Source organism: Pinus tabuliformis, chromosome J (assembly GCF_031772625.1).
Source record: "Pinus tabuliformis cultivar Carrire ecotype Pingquan chromosome J, CPIR1, whole genome shotgun sequence".
Taxonomy (NCBI): Eukaryota; Viridiplantae; Streptophyta; class Pinopsida; order Pinales; family Pinaceae; genus Pinus; species Pinus tabuliformis.
In genome coordinates this window covers 789,996,911-790,012,165 of record NC_142295.1, presented here as the reverse complement: position 1 = coordinate 790,012,165, position 15,255 = coordinate 789,996,911, and the positions used below count along the sequence as shown (strand labels likewise).

General features: G+C 40.6%; 1 protein-coding gene across 2 annotated transcripts in view; it reads right to left on the bottom strand.

Annotated features, from left to right (window-relative positions):
• Window positions 1-15,255, bottom strand: part of LOC149229088 (putative LRR receptor-like serine/threonine-protein kinase At1g56140) — a 531,024-nt gene that overhangs the window by 400,770 nt on the left and 114,999 nt on the right. Inside the window, exons 7-11 of one of the 2 annotated variants that reach the window (XM_089378458.1) lie at window positions 11,274-11,345; window positions 11,037-11,111; window positions 10,781-10,852; window positions 10,435-10,506; window positions 10,229-10,300 (exon numbers count right to left, since the gene is read on the bottom strand). In XM_089378458.1, coding sequence (XP_089234584.1) covers window positions 10,229-10,300; window positions 10,435-10,506; window positions 10,781-10,852; window positions 11,037-11,111; window positions 11,274-11,345 — 363 coding nt within the window. The remainder of the gene's footprint in view (window positions 1-10,228; window positions 10,301-10,434; window positions 10,507-10,780; window positions 10,853-11,036; window positions 11,112-11,273; window positions 11,346-15,255) is intronic. The other variant, XM_089378459.1, reaches the window with a different exon arrangement.

Genomic DNA, 15,255 nt, shown 5'->3' with positions numbered 1-15,255 from the left:
TGGAAAATGTTGTCCATGTTGTTACAGATAATGCATCAAATTGTGTTGGTGCAGGGAAGTTGATTATGGAAAAATATAATCAGATTTATTGGACCCCTTGTGCAGCTTATTGCTTGGATTTAATGTTGCATGACTTAGCCAAATTTCCTTGGGTCAAAGAAACAATCCGAAGAGCCAAAACAATTTCAAACTTCATCATCACCCATCGTCTCACTTTGAGCATATACAGGAAGAATGCATCAAAAGAGTTGTTGAGGCCTTGTGATACAAGGTTTGCCACTTTTTATATTACTCTGAAAAGAGTTGTTGAGGAAAAAGCAAGCCTAAGAGCTGTTTTTTGCAACACTGAGTAGGAGAGATCTACCCTCTCAAAAGAAACTAAGGGGAAAAATGTTGAACAAATAGTGCTCAATAATGGCTTTTGGGAAAATGCAAACAAGGTTTTAAAAATTTGTGGCCCAATTGTTAATGTGCTCCGCATGGTTGATGGTGACAAACCTTGTATGGGTTTTGTTTATGAAAGCCTTGATCGTTGCAAAGAGGCCATTGCAACTGCTTTTGATAATGTGGAAGTTGATTACAAGGAGATATAGGATTTAATTGATCATAGATGGAAGATGATGCATAGTCCATTACACGCAGCAGCATGCTATTTGGACCCTATATTGTTTGGGTTACAAAGACATAGGGACGAAGAAATCATGAATGGACTTATCCAGTCTATTGAGAAGCTAAATCCAGATCCAGAGATTGCAGGTTTGATCAGAAGTCAGTTGAGAGCATACAGGTTAGAAGAAGGATTATTTGAAACAAAATCAGCAAAGTATGATAGGAGCAGAAGTGATCCAGCACTATGGTGGGAATTTTATGGTTCAGGGGCACCAAAATTGCAAAATTTTGCAATTCGTATCTTAAGCCAGGGAACAAGTGCATCAGCATGTGAAAGGAATTGAAGTTCCTTTGACCACATTCATTCCAAAAAAAGAAATAGATTGTCATCTGGAAAATTAGAAGATCTTGTTTATGTTCGTAGTAACTTGCAGTTGGCATTGAAGAATGTGGCTAAAGAGTCATCCAATTCTTCTACTCCGTGGATCGATCCTGTTCCAAATGCAACAATGGATGATGCTGATTTGTACATTGATAGTGACATAAACACTGACAGGGAATTCACTGATTAATCTGGTGTTGAAGCATCTAGCGGATTCACATCTCACACTGCTCTTGATGACATAGAACTTTTTGATATAACAAGTGGGCAACAGGAACATCAAGAATAAAACTTGTGTTCCTGTTTTAGATTTCTAGTTTAGTTTTTGCATGAACAATTTTCTAAAATTGCCAAGCTACTTTAAAGTTTAAACTTTAAACCGTCTTTGTATCTTATAAATTATAATGCAGAGTTTTTCATTGAACTGCCAAAAGAATATCTATTTGTATGTGTTAGTGGATGTATTCATGTATCATGTGTCATATGGACAATGAAAATTCTTTAAAACTGTTTTTGTATATTTTTTTATGCCAATCTATCTTTAAAAGATTGAATTATTTTAAGATTCAGATGTATTTTATTTTTTGAACAGTTATGAATGGTTGCTCACAGGACTTGCTGCCATACCATTTCTCATATGCATATCTATCTTTAATATACATTTTTTTCGAATTTCTATATGTCGAATTTTATCGACAAAATTTTAGTTGCCGAACTTTATTCGAATTTCATGGTCGTCAAACTCGAACTCGAACTCGAACCTGGTGACTTAGCTTCTAAGTAAATCGTCAATGTAGGACAACCATTGGAAGTAGTTGGTGCTGTCAAGAATATTTGGCATGGACTTTCCATTTTAACAGAAACTAAAGCTGTAGATGTTGAAACTAAGTGTTCCAATGGAAATATCTCGAAAAATTAGGCCGATTAAAAAAAACGGCTCTGAAAACGGCTTCCGAATGAAGAAGTTATGGCTTTTTGAAAAGAAGTTGTTGAAGATGCCGACGAAGTACGTGAATGTGCGGAAGTGAATGATAATGTTATATTTTAAAAAAATCCTCCCCCCCCACTTTCCAAGCTTAATCTAATTAGCTCACTTTAAAAAAAAAAGATTTTATGTGACCCACTTTTATAAATAAGTGAAAGTCACTTTTACAATGGTACTTTATGAGCTACCCTCTAAATTGTAACTTAAATAAAAGATAAAGAGACTTTAGAATTATAAGTGACACATTTTTTGTAATAGGTGAGAACACTTTTACATAAAATAATTTTAAAACATAAGTTACATGTGTTTTTTGAAAAGTAACTCAACAAAAAGAAAGACTTGAACCCAAGACCTCTATTCTCATAAAGTAACTTTGGACCAAGTGAATTAGTTTAAAAGGTTAGTAATTTTTGGAAAAGAATAAAGGTTTTTTCTTCTTTTTTTGTCAATGAAAGTTTGGAGTGTGTGCTTACTTGAGAAAGTCCTTTTTTCCTACAAAACAAAAAACCACACAACCCAAAAAGGACAGGTAAAAAAAAAACCAAACCTTACGGCTTAAAGTTGATTTCGCTGAAAACTAAATATTTTCCTCAATGTTTCTGATTTTCCGTGATCACACTAAAGCGCGGTGGAAAAGAGCATACACATGAGAAAAATCCTTCATTTTTGTTTCTAATTTGCCCAGATCGCACAAAGTCGCAGGGCAAAGAGCATACACAGAAATGAAAGGTATGGATCCGGTATAAAAAACAGAGAGAAAAATAAACCGAAATAAACAGAGAGCTAAATAATTAAAACTGCAAATAAAGGTTGTATACCTCAAAATCTTAAAAATGACATAGTTAGGGCTACCAGAAACCTTTTCGCGTGAAACAAAAGGGGTTCCTCACTAAAACAAATGCTCCTAACACAATAGACCAGTCCTCTCGGCCCGAAAGCAGTCAAAAACAGTAGATCTAGGAAAAAACCATCGGATGTTGTTGTACCGGCTTCAGATTTGGATCACCAACGGATGCGGCCCTCAAATAGCTCTGATACCATGTAGGAATTTACAGGGTAAGTTCCTCAGATAGAACACCAAAGGACACCGCTCACAAACAAATCACAGATCAGTACACCAGTATTTTTGATGTGGTTAAAACCCTCAAAGAGGGAAACAGTCCACGGCCTGAGCCAACGCGGCCACTTCAAGCAATTTATTAATGTAAAAGAAAGAAAATTTACATAAGCTTCTCTCATGAACGATCACCTTACAAATGACCCTCCATGCTATTTAAATAGAGATCATGGACCAATCGGGTGTTAAGCCACGGATCAAGTGTCAGTAATACCGAGGAGAGAATGAACCGTCAAATCACTTCATGTCTAGAACATATCGTGACCGTCGGATTGTAAGTTACAAAAAGTACATACTAAAGAAACACACTTTACCTAACTATACACTAGACCAAGTTATACTTAACTATTTCCTATGTGTCGGAATATCCTAACAGAGCATCCTAGATTTGTATTCAGATATTTCTCCTACAAAATAATAAAACCCTCAGAGTTGTTGCACCGGTTTTCCTGCATTGGGTTTTTTTTTCCGGGGACTATTGTGTCCAAAAATAAGTGTGTCCTATGTATCTTGTTCTTTGCTCTATGTTCTGTGTCTTGAGATCAAATATTTAATTAGTGTATGTTGCAGAAGCAATTTGCTTCAATATTCAGAAGACTAACTTGATGAATGTAATTTAAAAAAATCAAGTAGGTGATGTAGATTCAGATTTGTTGTATTAGGGGTTCCTTGGACTAGGAAATTTCACACCCCCTCCATGTGCAGCGTGGCCATCTTGATGGCTTCCAGCTCTGTCATCTGGTTAAGCTGGAAATAAGTGTCCATCTTCTCAACCCAAGCCCTAGTAGTGCACTTCGCAGTGCCATCGTACATGGGGAAGTACATCCTCCCTATCGTCCTCTGCAACTCATAACTCTACGTGCCCTGTCCTCCATAACCCTTGATCCTCATTCTACTTGAGCTTGCAAAAATCTATGAAAGAGAGTGCTTTCCTGAAGTCTGCACCCATGGACTGCCATTCTCTAAAGTGTTCGCCCATCTCTGAAGGGTCTTCGACCCTTGTTGGTTCAGCTTATGCCAAAGGCACGAAAGAGGGTAGTTTAGCTCAAGTTGGCCCAATCGTTGACGGAGGTTGTGTTGCGGGTGAAGGATGGTCGAATTGTTGAGATGCCCCTGAAGTCTCCCCGAATAGGAATCCCCTAGGAGTGGTTCTCTCCCAATTTTGCATTTTAATCTCTTCTAGCATTTCCTTCTGCCCCTTTGCCAGATCATTCAAAGCCTTCAAGAGGCTATCAAAGGCTATCTCCTCCCTACTCTTGGGCTCTCCCATGTCTTCCTCCACTACTATGGCCTTTCCCCTATCCTCAGTGTTTGGAGTGATCTCCAGCTCTCTTTCTCTGCTTTGGTACCTCTACCTCCTGTATGTAATATTCTGCTGGTCCCCTTCTCTCATAGGAGAAACTCCCCACGGCTTAGCCAAGATCTGGGCTCTGATACCACTATAATGTTCCTAACTAGGAAATTCAGTGATAAACAAAGCAAGCAGACAAACCAACAATCAGAAATGAGAAGCAATCACCATACACCCATGAAAACGCTGGAAATAGAGAACTTTTGAGCCATTTTATTAAATCATCATGGGCAAATACAACAGTGAATGGAATGGTGCACTTGGGCTTGTCTCCAAGGACAAGCATGACAAAACCCAGGTGAGAAAATGATGATCTGAGGGCTGCCCAACTGCTGCTCCAGAAAAACCCAAGTGAGAAAATGATGATCTGAGGGCTGCCCAACTGCTGCTCCAGAAATGATCCACGCTGCCCAGAATCTGCGATGTCTGCTGGAAAGGAAGTGTTGGAATCACTGCTTCCCATGCTCAGAAAATTATGAAACTTCAGCTCCCTGATCCTCAGCAAAAACCCACCAAAACCTAGGAAGGGTTTGGCCTAGTTCAGACTCCTGAAATTTGACCCCCAAGGAGCCCGTCCTCCTGCTCAAGCTGGCAAACTCAACCTGTCTAAATGATGCTAGGAAAGCTCTCCAAAACTGCCCCAAATCACCGAGTTGTGATCCCTTATGAGTTTCCTCCCTTCCCTAATGTGATCCCGGTGCTATGGCTCTCTCCCCCAATGCCCACGTGATGCCTAGTCTGGCCCTCTGCGCAATCCTCCAAGGTCGAGTTTCGAACAGCCTAATTGTTGCACCCACCTACTTCAAAACTCCTCCCTAAGGCTGGCCTCCTGATATCCTTCAACTCTCCAAGTTTCTCCGGCAAGTGTTGGCCCAATGAAGCTCTAATCACAACTGCGTGTTCCCTTCTCTGCTAGCCCAAAAATACGCACTGCTGGTTTGTGGGTTGAGTGTGCGGGCTATGAATCTTCCCCGGTGCTCCTCAAGATGCTCTGAAAATGCCTTCCTAGGGTGGCACTCGTAGTCCCCCAAAGGTAAGGTTGAATCTCTCGCTTGAGAGATTCGTGGCTAAATAGCCAGTTGACTCGGCTAAGCAGCTCGAGCAAACAGTCAAGTGATTTTGATGTGCAAGTATGAATGAATGCCCAAGTGAGGAGCTCTTCCTCCTTATAACTTCGTGGGCCTCCCTTTTCCTCATGTGGGCCCCTCCAACAGCCATATGATTTCCCCTCCAAGGAAATTCGAATTGCCCAATGCGTTTTCCCACGTGGGTGGCCCCCACCTTCCACTAGCAAATTAATCCAGCCTTCGTTTCTCCTAAGTCCCTAAGTCAAAATTGCTTGGGTCCTTTACTTAGCAAAACTTGTACAAAATTGTTGAGAGACCAAAACCTGTTACAAATTCATTTGGGAAGGGACATGACACACTGTTGTTTTTGGACAAATATCCCCGGAAAAACCCAATGTGGGAAAACCAATGTAGCAGCAGAGGGTTTTATTTATTATCCAATAGTAATCTGAGTACAAATCATTAGATGCCCAAACTGGCAATCTGATACAGAGAAATACTAACAAGGAGATAGTGAGAAAAATCTCACACTGTCACTGGCGATCCAAATCTGATCCAGGCTCTGGGTGGCTAGCCCCACATAGCCTACGCAGATCTACGTCACAGTCTCTGGGATCTACGTCACCTCGTCCTCTAATCTCCTATTGGCTGGACCTTCGATCCTCTGGCGCTCCGATCTCACACCCTGGCTTCTGGCTCTGGAATTTGACTTTCCCAGATGAATCTCGGACTCCCTCTGAAGCTTTGTGCTGCCTCTCTGAACCTCTCTCTGTGTTCTCTGCCTTGCACTCCCCGAATCTGGAAAACTCTCCTCTGGTCTACTATCCATGCCCCTCTCTCATTGCTTCGACTTTACTAAGTCACTTGCGGCAACTCACAACTGCTACTTAGAAAATCGACTTCCCAGGAAAATCGTACTACACAAGTGTGTTCTCCAAGTGCCCATCGAACTCCTTATAATCTCTCATTGGAGCACTAACGGCTAAGATTAAAACATAATCAAGGACTAAGATTAACTGGGAGTTGATCCCCGCCTTCTTCTAGAATATTCACACCTAATTTAATTAATACCCTTTAATTAACCAGATTTCATAACTTTAGACTTAGGGAACCATTTTAAAAAGTTAATTATTTTATAAAAACATCTCTAGGTGGAATTTTCCCAAACGATTTCTGGGTATTGGAGAGTACATGTGTCTTAGCCTCTCTACAAAATCTCGAGGCAAGAGCACATTCGATGCTACAGAAATCAACACTCTTTCGTGTGTGTTCTGGTTCTTGTTACCCACCACCTGTGGGTAGTGTATATAGGAGAAATGTTTTCTCCTAGATGGTCCTCAGTCGTTAGCCAGCAGCCCCTTGCAGCCACCAGATAACTCGATGCGCCATTACCTCCACCACTTGAGCCAGCCATGTGGTCCCTCGCCCACTTGTTATGATTGTACGTTTGAAGGTGGGCCTCTCGACCCCAAAGGTATGGATTTTCATTGGTGTAGTTAAGTAATTTTCCTTACTTGTCATCGGCACTTTTGTGCATGGATTGGTGGGGGGATTCTGTGGAAAGAATGGGCTAGGCTTGTACTCTTGTCTCCACTGCCCGATTTTGTGGTTAGCCTTATATCGTAGTCGCGTGGGATCTCCTCGACTCGCCACTAGCTTTAGGGTTCGCACTACTAGCATGGTCCCGCTTCTCGACACCACATACATCACCCCCTTCCACTCATTTTAGCCCTATTCATCTCTTTTCCCATTCGGGTCCACATGTGTCCACTAGGTCCACATAGGGTTAGCCTCCCCTTCCCCTTGTCCACACCTTGGGTTGGGCCAAGGACGATGCCCTAGAGGTTGATGCAACTAAAAAGAAAATAAAAAACATAATTTGACCACTCTCAATAGGAAATGTACCACAAAATGCAAAAGATGGTCAGGACATACAAATTTAGCACGTGGGAAAAAGCCAAACATGAGCTCTACCCCTTATCCATGGCCATCACCGTGGTTCCTATGGGCCCTAGATGAGCCCCCTCCATCATTAAGGAACCCATTATTGCCCCGACCCCTAGTGGGCAATGAAATTCCCAACCTTAAGGGGGTATCCACTGCTATATATTACACATCATGCTCTCATTCCCTGGAGCCCTGAGCAGTTATGAAGAAAAATCAATCAAAGGCAAAAGTCATATGAAGAAGGGTGGAAAAACAAAGATCAAGGTAACTCATGTACCACGATTTGCTCCCTCCTACACTCATATACTCAGGTATGGGCTTCCCTTATTATAGCTACCCTTGTACCATGACATGTGATCTGGATGAATCCCCGTATCCCCACTCTGTTGCATTACTATATCATTTGCCACCTACCACTTGAGGGATGTACCATGGACATGTCACTCCCTTTTAATCTTGAAACCGCATAATAGGGTCCTTGATTAGCCCCTTATTGAGCTTGGAGACACTTGTACATGACGAAGCCCACTGTGGAAGAGCATACCACCATGAAGTTCCCCATTGATTCCATGACTTGTAGGCTAACTTACTTTATTATTCTAATAATTTATTGTATTGGAGGGAAAGAGGGTGCATTGGATCTTATGTAGGATTGCAAATGGGTCTCAATATTGGGCTTGGTCACCCTATACGAGGTCCTTGATTCACACTTGTAGGGTGAGCATTGAGAACCATGGGCCTCCACCATAGCAAAGAGTACTTCACGGATCCCCAACACCACTCATTGATTGCTCATGTTCCACCTTTTGGATGAAGATGATGCATCTGGTTCACCATACCCAACCTGCTCCACACTTGTACCATACACTTGGTAGATGTTCCAAGGTCCTAATGAGAATGTATTAGGGCCTATGTTGTTATCCTGGCCTTTACAGATGGTTTACAGGCATTTTCAATCCACTTGGAGACCCATGAGGATGTCCTTGTACCCCTCACACCCACTTGGGGGTACCACAAGGTTTTGCTTGGAGAACAAGAGGTCAACCCCTTGTCTACTATGTTTGAGGTCTATTCTCACATCATGGCACACTCTGAACTTCATTAGGCCCCCTCAGAGGCCCAACGACTCACTTTATTGGGCATTCTACCCTCTTGAGAAGCTTAATATTATGTTTTTGAGCTATGTTGGTGGGTTTGTCACCAAGGGATGTTATTATTGCACATTATTTTATTATTTGGGGCTCAATTAGGCCAAATTAGGAAAATTGAACTCATTAGTGATTGTATAAATAGAAGTGAGGTGATTCTTTTTTATCATCATCACTTGGGTTGGATTAGTATCTCTTATGAGATTTTCGCACCTTTTGTTGGGATGAATTTTTGGAGCTTTTCTTGATGCACTATGATATTTGGATTTCACTATTGTCTTTGGAGCTTCTCTAATGTGAATTTGATGAAGGGATATACTGTCCCTCTCATGTAAGTCGAAATTTTGATGTTATTCTTGTTATCTTATTGGTTAATTGCATGTATGTTGTTATCTTTATTCATGTATGGGTTAAATGTAATGCGAATTTCTTATGGGACCTTGAATAAGTGATTAAATACATGCGTTGACCTTTGAGGAATTGGGTGAATGTTCCTAGAGGCACCTCTTAAGTTAAAGACCTCGAAATTGTCTCCTTCGCAAATTTGAAGTATAAATCTCTATTGATCTAGTTGTTGCCCTTGGAGAGGCTAGCAAAGATCAATTAGGGCTCCTTAGCTCATGAAATTCCATGATATATGTGTATCTTGACTCCATTAAGCCCAACCAATAAGGCACTAATCCTCGTATCCCTTTGGTGGTCAAAATAACACTTCTTTTCTTCATTTCTTCCAATTCTAGGCCTAACCCAGAAAGTCTCCTAGGGCATCACATGAAATCATTTGTAGCCATCCAAAACCCTTTAAAATTGGGTAGACTACTGCGTTGTAGTTTACTCAAGAGGTCCTCCAAATTTCAAGTAATTCCGATAGTGGAATCCCAAGATATAGCAAGCCCTAGCCACAAGACCATTTCTTGCCCTAGGCTGATTTTGGGTTAGTGACCTCATCAGGATCATTGCATCCAAATTCTCAGAAGAAAATTTGTCCTTTGATCCTCTTCTCTTCCCTAATTAGGTCGACACCCTCATTGATTGATCAACTCCATACCCTTGACGTAATTTTGGGTCCACTTGGTCTTGTGTGGTCCCACAACTTTACAACTCTAATTCCACAAAAATCACATAAAGGCCAATCCTCCATAAGGATTTTCGGGTGTAGGAAACCTCGACAATATATATTCCCAAACCCTAGCCTCAAGAATCCTCTTAGCACTTCCTAAGAACATTGGCATCACTCATCCTCTTATTTGATCCATTCATCTAGTGATTCCCCTTATACCGGGTCTCCTCCCATCAGTGAAAGTCCATAAAGAGCAGGGAGCCTTAGTTGAGGTGACAGTAGGCTATCGTTCGATTGTTGCCCTTGACCTAGTAGTTGCTCTATATGATCTCCTCCTAGAACCACTGCTAGTTTGAGTGGTAACAGTTCTACTGCACATTTCTTGCCATTTGCATATGTAGCAGACTGAGTTCAGTTGTTTCCCAGCAAGCGTTTCAACAATGCTAGTCAGCTTGAGATAAAAGAAACTGTTGTTTAGCACACATAGTAATATGAGAGACAAGGTTCAGTCTATTTAGATTCTGATTTCATGAATACCAATAAGCTTTTGAGATTAACTTACAGCATCTGGAGTTGGTCCAGTTCTCCAATGTATTCAGGAATTTCCCCAGAGATCATATTGTTCCTTAAGATTCTGTCAAGAATAATTGATTATGGCATAAATTAACAAAATAGAAACATCAAAATAGCATCATATAAAGCATATGTACTCCAAAACAATATTTCCATGAAACCACACATATAAACAACCAACTGTACATCACTCACAATGTTTTCAGATTCTTCAGGTTATGTAGGAATGAAAGAAATGAGCCACCTCGAGGTATGTCACATACAATGCTGCTTAAACAATAGCAAGTTAATACCAGTAAAGCAATATGAATATAATATAATCCAATGCACAAATGTTTAACACGAAGGCAGTAAAAGAATGATGATTATCTTGAAAACAGACAGTATTTATAAATGTGCAATAAGCAAGAACGGGAAAATTGAAAAGTAATGATTTGCTAAATGAGAATGGACATCTCTTGAAGTTCTACGTAAATTGCATACAGAAGTAGCTGCTTTCATTGGAAAAGAACCAAAAAATGGTAAGGATATATATACGCACAGGCTTGTTAATTTAGTCAAATTTGAAAAGCTTGAAGGAATTGGCCCCTGAAAAGAAGTTCCTTCAAGTTTCCTGCATTCAAAAAAAACATCAATTCCCATACACATAAACATGGAAACAAAGAAACAAAAATTCCTTCCATATTAACTTTTCTATATATGTTTATATTTATCTGACTTCAGGTCGTCATCTGATAATTATATCGAGCAAACCCAAATCCAAAAATGATCATTGCTTCACACAAAAGTAATCTCACAAGTCCTTCAGTTGATTCCAGTAGTTTCCAATAAAATCTGGTATCTTTCCAGTAAAGTTGTTGCTGGAAGCCCAACTGCAGAATAAACAATAAAGTAAAAATTTCTGCAGAGACAATTGAGATTGTGTGTCTATTTGATTATTGCCATATTCACTTTGAAATTGTGTGCCTATTTGATTGTAACTATCATGACTTTGTAACTTACATGCAACAGACAAAAATAACAAAGCTACTTACAATGTCCCCATATTCTTTAAATTGGCAAATGTTGTAGGTATCTCTCCAGTGAGTCGATTGCTTCGAATGTAGCTGCCAATGAAAGAAAACAGTAGTCATCATGTTTAGCACTGAATTGATTATCAATTCTAACAGAAGACTCCAAAAACCAAAGATATCGAAAGAGAATAAGACTTGGCATTCTGTGTACAGTGGGTAATATTTCAGATGCAAGCGCTGTTAATATGGCTAAAAAATGATATTCTCCTTAGCAAAGACCACTGGATGAATTAAAAGGAGTATATGGGGGATTTCCACATTGAGAAATTTCAAGTGTCATTTCCACAGGAGAAGGATTTAAAGCTTCTTCTAGCTTAATGTCATGAGGATCTCCAATGAATGAGTATCCACATGGCTGGTATTGAACAGCAGACACCGATAGGGAAATTTGTTCCTCGTTTTCAGGAAGAGGAATTCTAAAGAATTAGGGTGGGAGATAAATTTTGAGTTCAATAGTTTCAAGAAATGTAGATTTATGGGGGCTGAAAAAGTTTGAGAAATTCATCCCAACACTCTGTACAGAGGGAAATATTTCGGATGCAATCACTGTGAATATGGCTTTAAAGAAAAAGCTCCTTTCCAAACACAACTGGATGAATTAAATGAGAATGTGGGGAGTTTCCCCCTTGAGACACCTGTGTGATTTCCGCTGGAGAAGGATTAAAGTTTCTTCTAGCTAAATGACATGAGAATCCTCAACTAAAGAGTATCCATTGTGAAAATTTCTAATACAAAATTCTACTGTAGTAACTGATTTATTTTACCTACTTATCTCTCACAATAAGTTATTTACGATAACCCTTCAATAAACATTAAAATAAATTCTACTGCAGTTATCACATAATTACATAGAGAAAATAATAGTGATATATAAGCACAAAAATCAATCACATCAACACAGTTGTTTTTGGATAATTGTCCCCGGAAAAACCCAATGTAGGAAAACTGGTACAGCAGATGAGGGTTTTATTAATCTTCAGCAACAATCACTTTACAAGGAATGATTTCACAGAGAAACTGAGACACTTCTAAGAGAAAACACCAAAGACAAAGTTTCTCCTCCTCCTGGAGAAGTTCTGACACCCTGGAGACCCTTCACCCACCTCTGCGTCACTTCTACGTCACTCTACATCACTTGTCTCCAATGGCACTGCATGCCTGCTCTTCCCTCTGCGTTGTCTCTCGAATGCCTTGCATCACCCTCCTCCTCAGTCACTGACTATTGTTGATGCCCTCCTCTTCGTCCACGCTGCAACTCTCCCTCTGAAATCGAACTCCTCCTTGAGAATCGATTTCCCTCAAGGTACTGAATATTTGCCCAGTGTGTCTCCAAATGAATCTCAAGTCTTCTCTTATACTTTTCTTGTTGATGAATCAACGGCCGAGATTAAGTCTCTAATCAACGGCTAAGATTAAAATAGAATTGATCCTAGTCTCTTAGAAGCTCTCACCCATATCTTTATTAGTACCCATTAATATTTTTATTTTCCTAAGTTTAGACTTAGGAACCCATTAAAAATATTAATTATTTTAATAACTCCTCATCCGAGTGGAATTTCTCCAAACGATTTATGGGTCTTGGACAGAGTTACGGAGGAGCGCTCCCCCCCCCCCTCGAACCCGCTCCCAATCCGCGCTCCAGGTGGGAGCGGCTCAGGAGCGGGTCGGGAGCGCGCTCCTGATAAAAAAATTTATGCTCCCTGCCAAAATCGGGAGCAAGTTCGGGAGTGTCGCTCTTGGAGCGAAAATTACAGCTTGGGAGCGATCGCTCTCGAGCATTTAATTTTCGCTCCGGGAGCGATTCGCGCGAAGAAAAATAAATAAATATCGCGAACGCGGAAAAAAAAATCATTTAAAAAAAAATTATGTTTTAAAACGACTCGGGGGGCAAAAAAAAATTTCATTGTCACTTGAATGAGTTGAGGAGAAGCTGGAGAGCAAGAGCAAAGGAGCGAGGAGAAGCGAGGAGCAAGCGCTGAGGAGCAAGGAGCAAGCCTGCAAAGAGGTTAGTTACTTAGTAATTTAGTTATATATCATTTTTGGGATTCAACTGCGTTAAGTAAGTCATTCAAACGTATGACCATTTCCATGAGAGGTAGTCGTAACTGACTAATTTCTCATGATTTTTGAATAGTTCACTTAGCACTCATTGCATCGGGTAATGCTCACAGGGGTGAAGAAGTGGGATTGAAACTAGTGAAATGTGGAGAACGAATCACATAGCATCAATCATCACTTCCGGGGCTTGCACCCGGTAACCAGGACTTCCCAGGAGGTCACCCATCCCAGAACTCCTCTGGCTCAAGCGCGCTTAACTGTGGAGTTTTTCCCACAATCAAGCCCACTTAGCTTGCTACCCCATTTGCAAAACCTTAGCAAGTATTGTGCCTCATGAACCATTCAAGTAGAGATCCCTTGACTCTTTTTGAATTTAAGTATGGGGGATTTACGCAGTGCATTATATTATATATCATTTTTGGGATTCAACTGCGTTAAGTAAGTCATTCAAACGTATGACCATTTCCATGAGAGGTAGTCGTAACTGACTAATTTCTCATGATTTTTGAATAGTTCACTTAGCACTCATTGCATCGGGTGATGCTCACAGGGGTGAAGAAGTGGGATTGAAACTAGTGAAATGTGGAGAACGAATCACATAGCATCAATCATCACTTCCGGGGCTTGCACCCGGTAACCAGGACTTCCCAGGAGGTCACCCATCCCAGAACTCCTCTGGCTCAAGCGCGCTTAACTGTGGAGTTTTTCCCACAATCAAGCCCACTTAGCTTGCTACCCCATTTGCAAAACCTTAGCAAGTATTGTGCCTCATGAACCATTCAAGTAGAGATCCCTTGACTCTTTTTGAATTTAAGTATGGGGGATTTACGCAGTGCATTATATTATATATCATTTTTGGGATTCAACTGCGTTAAGTAAGTCATTCAAACGTATGACCATTTCCATGAGAGGTAGTCGTAACTGACTAATTTCTCATGATTTTTGAATAGTTCACTTAGCACTCATTGCATCGGGTGATGCTCACAGGGGTGAAGAAGTGGGATTGAAACTAGTGAAATGTGGAGAACGAATCACATAGCATCAATCATCACTTCCGGGGCTTGCACCCGGTAACCAGGACTTCCCAGGAGGTCACCCATCCCAGAACTCCTCTGGCTCAAGCGCGCTTAACTGTGGAGTTTTTCCCACAATCAAGCCCACTTAGCTTGCTACCCCATTTGCAAAACCTTAGCAAGTATTGTGCCTCATGAACCATTCAAGTAGAGATCCCTTGACTCTTTTTGAATTTAAGTATGGGGGATTTACGCAATGCATTATATTATATATCATTTTTGGGATTCAACTGCGTTAAGTAAGTCATTCAAACGTATGACCATTTCCATGAGAGGTAGTCGTAACTGACTAATTTCTCATGATTTTTGAATAGTTCACTTAGCACTCATTGCATCGGGTGATGCTCACAGGGGTGAAGAAGTGGGATTGAAACTAGTGAAATGTGGAGAACGAATCACATAGCATCAATCATCACTTCCGGGGCTTGCACCCGGTAACCAGGACTTCCCAGGAGGTCACCCATCCCAGAACTCCTCTGGCTCAAGCGCGCTTAACTGTGGAGTTTTTCCCACAATCAAGCCCACTTAGCTTGCTACCCCATTTGCAAAACCTTAGCAAGTATTGTGCCTCATGAACCATTCAAGTAGAGATCCCTTGACTCTTTTTGAATTTAAGTATGGGGGATTTACTCAGTGCATTATATTATATATCATTTTTGGGATTCAACTGCGTTAAGTAAGTCATTCAAACGTATGACCATTTCCATGAGAGGTAGTCGTAACTGACTAATTTCTCATGATTTTTGAATAGTTCACTTAGCACTCATTGCATCGGGTGATGCTCACAGGGGTGAAGAATTTAAGTATTTTAA